Source organism: Ptiloglossa arizonensis, chromosome 4 (assembly GCF_051014685.1).
Source record: "Ptiloglossa arizonensis isolate GNS036 chromosome 4, iyPtiAriz1_principal, whole genome shotgun sequence".
Taxonomy (NCBI): domain Eukaryota; kingdom Metazoa; phylum Arthropoda; class Insecta; order Hymenoptera; family Colletidae; genus Ptiloglossa; species Ptiloglossa arizonensis.
Window position 1 is genome coordinate 8,734,232 of NC_135051.1, and position 15,073 is coordinate 8,749,304.

General features: G+C 46.8%; 1 protein-coding gene across 1 annotated transcript; it reads left to right on the plus strand.

Annotated features, from left to right (window-relative positions):
* Positions 1-567: 567 nt before the first annotated feature.
* Positions 568-8,765, plus strand: LOC143146109 (uncharacterized). Its single transcript, XM_076310120.1, has 11 exons — positions 568-746; positions 1,226-1,368; positions 2,740-2,910; positions 2,985-3,192; positions 3,263-3,387; positions 3,455-3,588; positions 3,650-3,915; positions 3,979-4,123; positions 4,198-6,666; positions 6,734-8,107; positions 8,166-8,765. The coding sequence occupies exons 1-11, from the start codon at positions 568-570 to the stop codon at positions 8,703-8,705; spliced, it is 5,754 nt and encodes a 1,917-aa protein (XP_076166235.1). The 3' UTR covers positions 8,706-8,765.
* Positions 8,766-15,073: the final 6,308 nt, after the last annotated feature.

Sequence of the window (15,073 nt, forward strand, 5' to 3'; positions counted from 1 at the left end):
GCGGGAGAGAAGGTACAACACAACAACCACAAAATGAATAAAACGCGAAAAAAAAAGAAAATGAAAAAAGGAAGCATAAAGGACGATTTTTAGGGGCGCGCCTCGTCGTTATAGCTCTTAATACCGATAGTAATATTACGAGTAATCATAAACAAAAATGAACTAACCAGAATATGCGTTTATGTTATTTAGTTCTAAAAAATGAAAAAAAATGTAATAAAAGTCAATCGTGTTACTAACTCGATCGTCTGCTTCTTTCTCGTCCCTACCAGTCCCCGTTGTGTTTGTCCAGTTTGCAATTTCGCGGTGACCCCGAAAACATTGGAATTTCAAATCGTGGATATATTTCGCGGTGGTTCGATTTTTTACGCAATCGATTTCGAAACATCCTGCGATCGCGATACTCCATTAAACGGGTGTCGCGCGTTATTTTTCGAACAGTCGTCCATCGGTACGGACAAAACCTTCTCGCGACGCGTTCTCGGAATCCACGACCATCGTTCCTCCCTACCGGGAGATGGAGAGTTTTTCAATTCGATCGAGAAGCAATTGAACCACCGATAAAAGATGAAGCGTTGCGAGCACGGTCTTTGCTCGTTGTTTATTTTGGGGATACTCGCGACCCGTTGTTCCACCGAGGAACTGACGTTGAACGTCGACTTTGGAAAACCGATTTCGGTGACCGACGAAAAGTTTCTCAGCCTGACCGTGGATCCTTGGGTCCTGTTGCACGAGACCGCGTCAAGGTACGTACGGATATTGAATTTACAACGAGCACGAGAAAACTGCCCGACTCACCCAGTTTCCGCGCGATGGAATCCCGAGAATTTCGAAACCGACGGTTACGTTGGGAAATTTCACCGACGAACAGTTTTTGTCCCCCCCCCCTGGCGTTTCTCTGCGCGCGATAACGTTCGAATTACGAGGAAAGGGAACGTCGAAACGTTTCCCTGGGCGCACAAAGCAATTCGAGATCAATTTAAAAGCAATCGATAGAATGCAAAGCCGACGCGGGAAGCTCGGACCGTACACCGGTGTATAACCTTTGAACGAAACGCGATCCAATCTAGCCTCGACCAAATGAAACGTGTACGTGTTTTAATTTAAATTTCAACCGTCGCCGGTTCTCGTCGGGAGCCATCGATCGAACGAGGAGAAACCACCTTCCCGAAACCGCGTAGAAACCGTATCTTTGACGTTTCAATTACAGCTTTTACCATTTCAGCGTGGATCTCGAGAGAAGCTTGCGCTTGGCGAAAGCCCTGAGTCCTGCTTACGTTCGACTGGGAGGACCGCACGGTACTCTTTACCGATCCGTGGACCAGAGTCCTCGAGATCAGGAGGGGAATCGGAACGTTGGGTTGTCCGGTGAGCTCTCAACGATCTCTTCGCTCCGCGCGTAGAAACGCTCTCGTAATCTTCGTCTCGAAATACTCGATCGTTCGGTCGTTATCGCGGTTAATTTAGACCCCGATCTAACGAACGGCACCCTACAAAGGAGCTTCTCGGGCAATTTCGCGCTCGATACGGCACAGTGTGTCCGACCAGTCGGAGAAACTGGTCGAATTAACCTACACAATGCTTCGCGCACGAGTGCACGACCGAGCACACGTATGTATACAGGGTGGACTGACTCGAGCAACGAGCCCCAACAATCTAGACAATACGATTTCGAAGGAACTTTGCCACGTCGACGATTGATTTTTTTATCAAGTCCTCGAGCTCAGCCTCGACGAGTCATTTCTTACCTGCCGGCTGCTGGATGAAACGATCGTAGGGTTGCCAAGTTTGATTCTTCGTGCCCAAATTTTCTACCTACGAACCTGTCGTTTCTCACCTATTAGCCGATAGACGAAAAATTAACAGAATTACCACCTTTGATTTTTTATCGAGTCCTGGACTGTACTCTTTTTTACAAAAAACCTTCGAAATCGTCCACGATAACGAAATGCATCGAGTCGGACGTTCCACCCTGTATGCACACGCGACTGCATCGCACCATCAACCATCTAGGTAGATAGTATCTCGAGCGTTAGGCGGCGTGAATTTACCTTGCGTTACTTTAGCCATTCGCGCTAATTACATGCAAACGCCTGGCTCGAGGCGTAAATACTATTTACCCAACGAGCTTAGTAATTTAGCATACGGTGCGTTTTCTGGGAAGTAATCCGATACTCGCGGTCCCGGAGCCTTTTGGCGACTCTCTCTCTCTCTCTCCCCCAAGACGGATTCTTCCGCAATTAACAACATCCCGCGCGAAGGCAAATGAATAGATTGCTTGGGGAAAAATGTCGTGATTAAAACCGTGCTGATTCCTGGAACACGTTTAACTTTCCTCCTTCCCTCGGTGGTAATTGCGCGTCGTGTACTTTGACTCGATAGCATTTCACCGGTTGTTAACACGTACCGTACAGCGTGTCCCCATTCGTACGATGGAATATCTCGCCCGAGACATTGAGAGGATGTTCTTAAAAAACTTCACCGACACGATGGAAGAACATTGTACGATATGAATCATTTTTCAACGTAATCTCGATACCGTGAATCGCTCGTGAGATATTCCACCGTGTCCAAAATCGCGCACGAGTGTCAACTATTTACAAACTACGTGACCGGTGTCACGTTACGTGTACGCGATATTTAGTTAATTCGTACGCGCACGATCGAAACACTTTGTCGAATAAAATTGCTACGATCGTATCGAGAAACTCTATACGAAGAATTCATTTGCGATCGTAGAGTCCGATTGGGTCTTGGCCCATCAATGGGCGAAAAATGCGGGATTGGAGGCGATCGTTTGCATCCCTGTCGATCGTGACGCGAACCAGCAACAAATCTCCAAAGACACGGAAGAGATAGTCGCTCTTGGCGATCGCGCGACCTTCGACGCGAACTGGCAACTAGGATACGGTAAACGATGAAAACTTTGGAACCGTTTAACGGACAACTCTGTCGCCGAGGTCTACTTAAATTCAATTTTCCAGAGTGTCAAACCAGATGCAACGTGTCGGCGATCGATCTGGCGAGACGCGTGGTGAATCTGCGTCGAATACTGAACGGATTACCAAAATACTCCAACAGTATCCTCGTCGGGCCCGATATCGTCGCTTACAAAACGAAAAGGGAGCAACAATACCTACGAAATTATTTCAACGTTGCCGCGCCTGCACTTTCGGCCATCACGTGGCATCCGTAAATTTCCTAACGTTTCGCACAGCTCTCCACTCGAATGTTAATAAAAATTTTTCATCGATCGTTTCAGCGACTTCAACAGCGTCACTCTGGACAAGAACGGTGTGCTCGTACATCCGGATAATTTGGATAAACGCAAAGAAAAGCTATCCAAATTCATTGGTCGTTTTTTGGAGAAACGACCCCTATGGATCGGTAAATAATACACCTATTCTTCGATACGATGCGCGATTAACCAACAACGATCGTCTGTTTGCGACAGCCGAGTCCAAACCGGAAGAGTGCAAGAACTTGTACCTCGGGGCGTTAGTTTTCGCGAGAAGGCTGGGAGACGCGGCAAAATTGAAAGCGGAAGTTATCATGAGGCAACCTATGAACCTAACTCGACCAACCCCGGTAAGTTGTCGTTTTCGAAGCTACCCGAACGATCGATGACGACTCGATGCGTTGAACGCAGGATTACTGGGTGTCCTTGCTCCACAAAACCCTCGTCGGTCGTGAAGTCTTCAACGCGCAGATCGAAACTGGCAACAAGAGCCACGTATACCTCTACTGTCAATGTGCCAGACCCTCGAACGGTTACGGGAGGGGATCGGTGACGATTTTCGGCGCAAATTTGAGCCCCGAGGCGGTCGAAATCGCTCTGAAGGGAACCAAACTCACGACGATTCACGAATACGTCCTCTCACCGGGTTCCGACGCATCCAACGGAATGTTTGCCGAGTACGTTCCACTTTTCGAGAACAGAAGGTTATTCATTGCACTCTGTAACGATTTTACTTTCAGAACCGTGCTCTTGAACAACGAACCGCTGACTGTGACGAACGACTCGATTCCCAAAGTAAAACCTGCGATCTTGAACGACCCGAAAGGCCTGCGGATCGATTTGCCCTCCGGTGGCATAGGTTTCTGGGTTCTTCCCGAGTTAAAAGTGATCACGAGCACTCATTTGCGTTGTAGTTTTCCGTACTCGTTCGAGACGCGTTAACAGCGCCATCTTTGCAGGTGAAATCTTGCACGAGCGAGGGAGAGACGAGAGACGACAACCAGGATTTAGGGAGAGAAGAAATCGTCAGGGTTATCAGATCCGTGCAAGAGAAGAGGAACGAGAGGGAACAGAGAAACCTATCGCGGTCGAAAACGGATGCTAGAATGGAACTCGAAAGATTGAAGTACTTCGTAAGGAAGAAATTGGACGATTACCACGACGACGATGCAAAATCCGTTTCCAAATTCGATACGCAAAGTAAATTACACGACTTCGTAGATCGCTTTTCGCGAATCAGGGATCTGGTGAAACCGAGTGAATCGAGAACGATCAAAAACCTGATCGACCAGGTTGTCGCGAAAACTGTGACATTGATATCCGAGATACAGGGTGCCAGGTCGTCCGGTAGCGTGGTGGATCGTCTCGAGTCACTCTACGATCTATTGATTCGTGGATTGACCGAATCGATCGATGGTTCTAAACTCAGGAAGAACAGGTTGGATCGAAGAGCGAACAGGTCCAAGAGATACCTCTTCGGTGAGATCACGGAGCCTTTTACGAGCCTTCGTAGGAACCGACCAAAGGTCGACGATGAGGTCCACACGCGTATTCGAAGGAGAGAAGAAGCGAATAAAGAGGTTCGACCCAGTGTAGTCAAGCTGGAGAGCAGCGACAGCGGAGAGAACACTTTCTACGGATTCTTCGAAAACAGCAATCCTGTCGAGGGTTTCGCGAAGAACGACGTGTTCTTCTCCATCGATGGCCCCCCGCGGAATCACAATTACCTCGGGCAAGAAGCCAACGATCGAGAAAACGATCGTCGCTTTCACGAAACTGGTGAATATTCCGAAAACCCGAGAACGAACGATCGTGAAGCTGAATTCTGGGAAGCTGAGAGCTACGAAAATCGAAGAACCGGTAGTCCGAGAGGCAACGATCACGATGGATCGAAGTTTCGATCGGTGAGGACCGGACAAATTCCAAACCGGAGCGATAGATTGGAAAACTGGAGTAGAACCAAGAGGGAAAGCCCAGACCTGCGCGTAATCCTCGATCAGGAGATGATCAATCAGGACGACGCGAACTCGAAGGATTGCAACTGTAGAGTGATTCGACTGTCAGGACCGTGTGTTTGTCGATCGAGGAGGGACACTTCCGAAACGAGCACGGAGACTGTCACCGGACTAGAAATGCCCGAGGTTGTCAACTCCAACCTCGATGACTTGAATTCTCACGATGTTACGGACGTGGAGGTGTTTTCGGGAGCCGATGAATCGCCTATGGAGGTGTTGAAGCTACAAACCGATGCATCCAGTGGTAAACGCGAGGTGGAGACATTTCCACCGAGCGAATCCAGTTTGGAGATTCCTGGAGACATCGTTCGAGACGGTTCAGACCCCCCTCTGAACCTCGAAGCCTTGTCCACGGATTCTACATCGAGCCTGGACGAAGACAGCGACTCGAAGACGGAAATTCGTCGCGAAACGTTTTTTCTCGGCGAGTCCGATAAGATCCAGAAAGCATCGATCGATAGCGACGAGGATCCTGCGGGGTATTCTTCGAATAGTCGGGAATATTCTCCATCTACCGGCCAGAACCTTGCGGAAGAGACCACGGAAGAAATTAAAGTCCCGGAGACCGAAACTTCCAACGTCACGTTCGAACCGACCACTTTATCGGACGAGAGTATCGCGAAAGAACCCGAGAACGATTATGGTGGGGACAAAACAAGTTCGAAGCGACAAGTCGAGGCGAAACTTTACCGCGAAACGTCTGTAAACGCCAAAGATCGATCTGGGAGTTCTGAAACTACGACGACGAACAATCCTAAACGACGAACGAAAACTTCTCCGAGAAGGAAAAACATATCGATCGTGGCCAGACCACGGGAATCGCGATTGACGGAGAGAGCGAACGCGCTGTTAACGATGAAAAAAATCTACGACGAGAGGAGAAGAAAACAACCCGCGACGCCTGGTCCTGAATCGGTATCGACCGGTAGAGTTCGACAACACTCGAGAAATCGAACGAAACACGCTCGAGAATCGAGAGGAAAGTCGCGCGATAAACAACAGGATACTCTCGAGGTGGATAAAATCGAGGACGAGGAGAGGAGGAACCTGAAAAGGAGGGAGGCTTGGGAGACGTTCGAAAGCAACGAAGATTTTCAGGACGCGACCGATTCCGAGGAATCCGATTCGATCGACGAAGCGATCGATGGAAGAATTCGTGTAACGAAAATGGTGGGACCGCGCCACGTTCGAGAGAGAACGTTCGATCCTTCGAATCGTCGAAACGATCCTCGTGGCTCGAGAGACAAGATCCTTCGATCGAGAGAGCTGTACGAGAACGAGGACGCGAGAGGGGAGAGATTTAACGATGACCAGAACGAGGACCAACCTTACTTCGCCCTGGTGGAAAATTTCGAGAGTCCACGGATCTTCTATCATCGACAACCATCGAACGAACGAAAGAAAAGCGTGCAGGTAACTGAATTTTTCATCAATTTTTGCGGTAACGCACGTTGCAAGTTTAACCGATTTATTTGTACAGCTATTGTCACCGCATTCGTACCTCTACGAGACCGAACCCACTTACCATCCAGTTCGGTGCGTACCGTGCGAGAAACTCGAAATCGTCCAAGACTCGAGCGAAGAAGACGAAAAGGACTTTTTTTCTGGACGAGAAGTATACATAATCGACCCTTCCACGTACCGAGGTGGAGATCCCGCTTTGAAATTGTACAAAAGCCCGTCGAAAGCCAGTGAAACGACTTCGGACGCGATCTCGAAGAAAGCGAAGGCTCCTCGAGAAAAGGTCGAGGAAATTACAAACCTATCGATGCTCAAGTATTTATCGGAGAACCTAAACGGTGACGAGCTTTCGGAGTTTCTGATCAACGTCTTGCATTTGAAAACCACCGACGAACTTCTCGAAAGGTTGAGGAGAAAGAAAACCGCTGAGAAACAGAACGTCGTTCGTTCGATAGTCGCAGAACCGAGGGAAAAAGTGTCCCCGGACGAGGCTCCGCTCGAACTCGAAGAAATTCCCGTGAGCGAAAAAAGCTCGGAAGAAAGTCAACCTTTCGAGACACCCGTTGCCCGAGAAGTCGCGGAGCGAGAGGAAAATCATCCGGACCCTTCGATGGACGAAGAAATGAAAATCGAAGAGGACAATGGCGAAAGAAACTCGAACGAGACCGAAGGAGCAAACGTTCGACGACGAAGAGACACGAACGGTCGGCTGGAAAATAACTATTCCAAGTGGCTGTCGTCGTTCTTGGTGCGCAAACTACCGCGTAAAATCCAGAAAACCAGCCACGAGAATTGTTTGTGCTTGGGACAAGGTACGGAAGAAAATCCACCCAAAGTATTCGCGATCGTGAAAGAGAAAGATTATTACGAGGCTGTTAAAGAGGCGACGAGCATTAAGCTACCAAAGGATTCGACGAAACGAGACAGAGAGTTCCCCGAACGAGTGAAAATTCTAATTCCTTCGGAATCGAGCGACGAGTACTCGTCCATCGAAGTGGACGAGGACCCAATGGTTGCTGCGAAACAGTCCATGGTCTACCGAGACTCGTCGGACGAAAGATCAACGTCGGAGCAAAGCGAAGAGCGTTCGGACTATGCCGACGAAAATACGTCCGACGTGCTCGAAATTTACACCACGGCCAAAAGGGAAGATGAAAGCGGCGACCGAACCAAAGAGAACGCGAATACGAAGGACTTATTATACCCTGACCAACCAGGAATGATGATGGTGCTACCTTGGTCGAAGGGACTCGGCAGATTGCGAAGACAAACGCCGGATCCGTTAAAAGGGAACGCGTATACGGGGATCGAGACGGTGAAGTATAATATTAGTAAATATCGATCGATATTAGATGTACAAACGTTGCTCCGAGTCCTCTATTTTAAGATAAAAGTATGAAAATGTATAGAAAGATAGTATTTACATCGGTTGTATAATAAAACAATGTAAGATACAAAGCGAAAAAACTTGGATACCTATCGTTAAGTTCCTAATTCGTTTACTTCGAATTTTGTTTTCCCAGGCGCATCCGCTGCAACTTCAACGCTTGGAAGTAGTTTCGAGTCCAAAGATTCTAACGAACATCAACGTCGACGACGTCGAGAAATCGATGGCACGAAAAATACCCCTCGAGAAGTACACGGAGAAGAATTTGCCCGTCAATTATATTAACGACAGGAGGAATCCGGTAACGGAGAAATGCGGTAACGAGGATCGAGGATTGTCGGCGTTCATAAAGGGGAGCATACCAAAGTTACAGGACGTTGTAGTCGACGGCTTGAAGAGAGCACAAAATTTTACGGGAACGGTGGAACGATTGATCGAGAACACGGACGAGAAGTTTAACCAGACGTCGGATGACAACGAAGAAAACAACTCGGCCGATTCTAAACCAATCGACACCGGTACGAGTGCATTTCGCGATGCGATAAAGAACGTAAAGAAGTTCTTTGCGTTAGTCGGCGGAATCACGCACATTTTACAGGGATAACGTCCCATATTACGTGTACGATAATATAGCAGATACAGTACGAAATATATTTTATAAAAAGTGTCGAGATTTTCTACCCTTTCCATTTTTTCATGTACGTTTTTCAATATATGATGAAATAAAGAATATTTACAAGGATATACGTTTCGATTCGATCGAAAACCTAACCCAGATCCGAATTCAAATCCAATTACACTCCAGCGGTTTGCCACTCTGTTACGATCCATGGAGATGTTTGTAAACATTGTTTGGCAGCGATTGAAGTCCATAATTGGCTCAAGGTATTGAGCAACAGCACGTAAACAAGGAGACCGTATTCTCGTCTCCTTTTCATTGACATAATTTCTCGACGCCCTACATGTCGCAAAATGTATACAGAGATTGTTCACGTGTATTTCAACACGTCATCGCTTGGCACCATGGATTTCGCAACGAGAAAAACATTGAAAACACGTATGCAACTTTCGTGAAATATACAAGACGAGTGCCGAATTGCACAGTTGTCGATCGATCTCGGTACTGTTCGCTTCGAAGAGGGAAAGAAGGAAGAACTAATCACCATGTATCGTTCGATATTTATTTGTTCGATACTTGCAACGTTGTTCGCGGCGACGAGCTCGAAAAGCATCGATCCTGGAAATAAAAAAGACACGGAAATTACTACGACCGATCCAAGGTAATTCGCACCATAATCGCGCTATTCTTTTTTCTTGTTGCAAACACATCGAAGATATTGCGAAACACTGATTTCATAAACAAGGTACAAAAGTTCAACGTACAAACTGAAAAAGCTAAAATGACAAATCTGAACAAAATCGAGGATAATTGTAACCGCAATGTACACTTGCTGCAAAAGTATAACAATGGTTCCGCAACTGCTTACAATTTCGTAGAGTTTTTTAATTTTTCGCAACTTGAATCTCGATCGAAATACCTCTGATTTCGTTCAGAATTGTTCGCCCGATGGAACAGAAAAAATTGATATTCGCTTTCTGCCCTTTATTAGCCCCCAAGTAGGTATACGGAGTTAAAAATTGGCAGGAATAATTTTTTATTTACAAGCGAGCGAAATTCGGTCGACGGGGCACATTTGACCCTTTATTCGACATACCTTTTTCTCGAGAATGTACTATATTTCAAGCTCGATGCTGTACGATCCGGAGCACTCCCTCATAAATTCTCCTTATCCTGTACCATTTATCTAGCTCCCCACCGAGTACATCGGAACATTCTTTCAATTTTTCAAACGAGCTTCGCCTTGGACGATTTTCGGATTACGGGCCAGTCCACCGGATTGCAGACGCGAAATGTATGTTAGTCGTCCGACGACGTCTCCGACGCGACTGCTAGCCTCACCTTGAATCCCATTTTCCCCGAACTCGATCATCGTAACAACAAATTCGTTCCCCATCTACCGCGGAATCGTTCGACCACGACGAACGATACGCGTTGAAAACAAACATCGAAAGGTTGCTATCTGGACACAAGGACGCTCGATATTTACGCGCAACGCCTGTGTAACATCGCGCAAAAGTTCTTACAAGTTCCTATAACGATTTTACGGGAGAAAATTTTCCTTTGCAGACTCGTCACGATTCTCCCGGATCTCCCGCTGGTTCCCGACGAATCCGACGAGAGACTCGGCTCCAAAAGGAGCTTGCTCGTTTCCATTCCGATTCCCGAACAGACCAACGAATCGGAAAACACTGTTTGCAAATGCGAAAAATCGAAACGGTGCAAAACCTCGAACGTTTTAAGACACTCGGTGTTAACAGGGCCTCGGTTGCGTCTCGTTTCGTTAAAGAATCCTGACGCGGCTTTGGAAGACGATCCGTCCCGAGGATTGGAAACGGAAAAAGAAGAGGAGGAAGAGGAGGGTGACGACGACATTGTAAGAGCGATTCGCGAGAAATTGAAGCCGAAGTACAACGTCGGAGCGGTACGTAGAACACCGCAAAAAACCAGCGTGATCAAAGACGACAAATACGTTTGTTACTGCAAGATGAAAAATAATCCAAAGTCCCTTAGAAAAGAAGGGATTCGAAACTTTACACCGAAATCGCAATGGTTGACCAGGAAACGGAAACCGAAGACGAAAGAGGAGAAGAATGTGCTTCGAAACGAGAACAGGGAACGCCAACAAGCGATGTTATATTCTCCGAACGTTCCCCGTCGGCCAATTTTATCCGGAGGTATGCCCGTGTTGCATCCCGATGCCCATCGATATTTCCTCAATCCGATTCTGCAGCGAAAAGGAATCGAAGGAGGCCCGTATGTGCCGTACGTATATCATGTAGAGCCCGGATACGCGATGCTTCCGGAAAACCCGACGAGAATAATTAATCTTCCGTTCGAGTCGATCGGTGGCAAGCCCGAGTCGATCGTTGGGCAACGCGTACCGAGCGTTCGAGGACGCGATTTCAACGAGAACGAAGAGACCGTTGGGCAACCACCGTGTACTCCGAATGTTGATAAAATACCCCGGTTAGATGTTTTGACAACGAGCAACGACAGACCGGGCTCCGATTACAATTTGCAATCTGCACATTCGGCTCTTTCCGAAGGTGGAACCGAGGTGGAATCGAGAACTACGACAATCGACGAGGAAAAGGGACCACCGTCCGATATTCCCTCCCGTGCTGCTCCTAACGATGTAAATAGTCCTGAAGTGCAAACCGTCGATCCAGGAATCGAGGATGCCAAGTCACCCGCGAGCACGGAGAACGGCGCAACGTTCGACTACTCCGAAATCAAAGAAGTCACGAGTAGCTATTTCACCTCGAAGGCCTACACCGACGAAACGGACGAGACGAACGACCATCTCGATCACGGTGGACCCTCTGGCTTCGATCGCGCAATCAACAACGAGCCTACGAACTCTGTGTACACGGAGAACACACCTACGGGAGCTTCGAGAGGAGACGAAATCCCAACGAATGGAGAACTGAACGAGAACGAAGACCAATCGTCGACGTATGTTGCCTCAGAGTTCGATAACGCGAGTCCAGGGGAAGAGGACATCGCGTTGGGGAAGAGCGATCCGCGATTGACCGAGATGGAGCCTGTGAATAACCAACAGGACGATCCAAGGAAAACTGTGCCGAGCGAACAGGATAATTACGAGTCCAGTGATTCGTCTCCCCTGCAGGAGATTATTTTCGAAGCTTCGAAGAGCATCAACGACACGGATACCTCGTCGAGCAAAGAATCTTTTCAAAGTGAGAAGAAAGATTTGGAATCCGATGACTCGGGCAAGGGGGACGAAGAAAGACTGGTTAGCGATTCAACGACCATCGAGGCGTATACGAGCAACGAAAAGATCGCAACGACGATTCGAAACGACGACGAAGACTCTCTCGTAGAATCGACGTTAAAATCATTGGGTAAAGAAGGCATTCGAGGAACAATGGATCCGTCCGGACAGGCGTTACCCTTTTGCGACAACACGCTTCTACAGAAGGCAATTACGGACGTAATCAACCAGTTCGCAACGGACGATTTCCGTCCCGTAACCGATGGGAACGATCGAGAAACGGTAGGCTCGGCAAACAACAATTTACTCGATGAAATCGTAAAGGTACCAAATTTGAGGGGCATTGTAGCCATGCCACCGATCGAACGCACGATCTTGCAAAGGGTCAAGGATCTCTTGGCGACACTGACCGACGTCCCCAGGGGAAACTTCGACACCGACTGGGCCACGAACACCATCAGAAATCATTTGAGGAACACGATGGCGGCTGCGCCGATCTCCGAATCGGAACTACCACCGATGACCGTCAAGGAGCATCAATTCCAGAATGGAAAATGGGTAACGAATCTGGTCACATTGGGGCCCACGTCTAACGAAGAATCGCCAAGCAATTTGGACAAATTAACGACCGCTGTCAGAGAGCTTGTTCGCGATCCAGCCGTCAGCTCGAAGGCAGCAGGACAACCCGTTGTTCGAAACATGATCGTTCAGAGCGTTCGGGACGCGTTCGAGACGGAAAATTCGAGCAACGGTCGAGCTTTCGACGAGTCCGTGATTCAAGGCGCATTGGACAACGAACTGGCCCTGATGAAAATGGAAGACGCGGAGATCACGACCACGGAGAACCCAGCAGAGTCTGCGACCATCGACGCCTCGAATATCGATACGGAGAAACTTTTGAACATTGCCAAGGACGAGGCAGACATGGACGAAGCGAAAGATGGAGATTCGTCAAAGTTGTCCACGACGAATAAATTTGAAGAAAATTTCACCGAGTGGAATATTTATGGGGAAAGTTCCCTCGCGCCCGTTTTAAAGAGCACCGAGGAAAATATTGAAAGTATTCTCGATACGTCGAACATTGCCAACACGGTGCAAAAAGCAATCAAGTTCGACGAGGAAGACGTGCAGCAAGTCACGAATTCGTACCCGAAAGATGTCTTCGTGGAAACTTCGAAAGAAAAAGAAGCAACAATCCCGATATCCGTAACTACGAACTTACTCGACGATCGGGGAGAAACCATTGAGACCACGACCGAGCCTTCGAGTTATGATTTCGTTGAATCGACGAACACACCAGAGTCCACGGAGTACTCGAAATTATGCTACACGGAGGCAATTACTTATCCAACGACGCAGGAACGTGCCACTGCTCAACTTCCGGAAGAGAACGAAACGGAGAAAGGGGTCAACGGCAACGACCAACGATCGAAGTCGAACATGGAAAAATTCTCGAACAACGGAAAAACTTCCGGTTCGGGAAATCAAGAGGAATCTTCGACCGTGGAAATACAGGATTACACCTTGATGGAGGATAGCTCTTCGCCGATTCTTTCCGCGGAAACTGATGACAACGCGAACAGAGACGAATACGAAAGTACAGAAGGAACAGTGGGAATGAAAATAAGTACAGAATCGGACAAAGCTACCTCCGAACACGATTACACGTATTTCGGGAACATCTTCGTGAAAAAGAACTTCACGGACGACGTACAGGATTTTTCAAACTCGGAGCTCTATTACATCGGTGACGGTGTGAAGCTACCATTGGAAATAAGAAAATTAAACGACGGTTCGTACGCCTTGTCGATCTCTAGAATTGTCTGTGAACGACTATTGAACAAGGAGTGCCCCTGTTGCGTGCCCTTGAAGGGTAACGTTGTTTGTTCTGCAAAAAATAAATCGGAAGAAAATGACGACGAAGCGATCGCAACTATCAGAAACAAAAGAATCTCTAAACGCGAAGCAACGAAATCAATTTTCTCGAAGAAACCGAGGGATCGTGATTCAGCTGACGACAACTTACAGATCCTCTCGATGCCCGTGGAGACTTTCGCGAGAAGATACAATCTGTCTCTGAACTTGCAGAAAGTGCAAATACCATGGAATTTCGACGCCAAGAAGAAGATTGATGACCATACGAGTGGTGGAGCGAAAAATGTTCGAAACGAAAACGAAGATAACGCCGACACGACTCTTCGTCATTTGCTATCCATCCATGCGGTGCCGGAAAACAATAAATACAAAGCTTCTACGACGAAGCAAGAGGAGATAAATGATAATCTGTACAAAGATACCGATTATAAATACCAACGACAGAAACGAAGGCAAACTTTAGATAGATACCGATATCAGCGTAACATCGACGAAACCGTGAACAAACGAGTAGAGATAGTGACGAACGTGTTAAACTGGTTAAGAGATATATTCTTAACCACGACTACCGATTTGTAAATACTATTTTATTGTCTCGAATATTTTGTAACGAATCGTTTTGTTGTGTTGTAACATTTATATTTTATAGTTTCGTATTTTGCTTTTTATATTCTACTACGTCAAGTAAAAGATATTTTTGTCTTATATAATATAGAGATCGAATTAAATAATACTTGAAAATTTAAGAAACACAAAATATATCCTGCACACCCTTATCCTAACTGATAAGACTATTTCAAATAGCACTTCTCTTTGTTTAAAACAAAATCTACTTTGACTTCTTCTCTAGTTTTGGATTCTAATACCGATACCGATTATTTCTTTTGACATTCTCAATGAAATTTTTACTAAACAAAGGTATTCAGAATCATGGAGAGATGGCCTTACTTTCTTTACTAACAAAAGTGCTGGTACAAGTCTTTCGCATCTTGCTTATACAATATACTTGAAAAGATGCTAAAAGTTCGGTTTTCTCTTTGATTTTGACCATTAGGGAGGCTTTTATTAAGTACAAAGACTTTCTGTGGAAGTGTTTTACACTGACTTTTGACCAGATGGTTTATGAATAAAGAACTTTCTAGAAAATTCATTTGCTGAACAAACAAATTACGAGCAAACCTTTACCATCTAGCTGCGTCACTTTTTAGAAAAAATCTTATCTCAGACCTAGGCTGTCCAT

Bases quoted from the DNA above. Each gene is read 5' to 3' on its own strand.
- LOC143146109 (XM_076310120.1), top strand. From the start codon at position 568: ATGAAGCGTTGCGAGCACGGTCTTTGCTCGTTGTTTATTTTGGGGATA. The intron at 2,911-2,984 runs GTAAACGATGAA...TCAATTTTCCAG, and splicing joins GAACTGGCAACTAGGATACG to AGTGTCAAACCAGATGCAAC. The intron at 3,388-3,454 runs GTAAATAATACA...TGTTTGCGACAG, and splicing joins GAAACGACCCCTATGGATCG to CCGAGTCCAAACCGGAAGAG.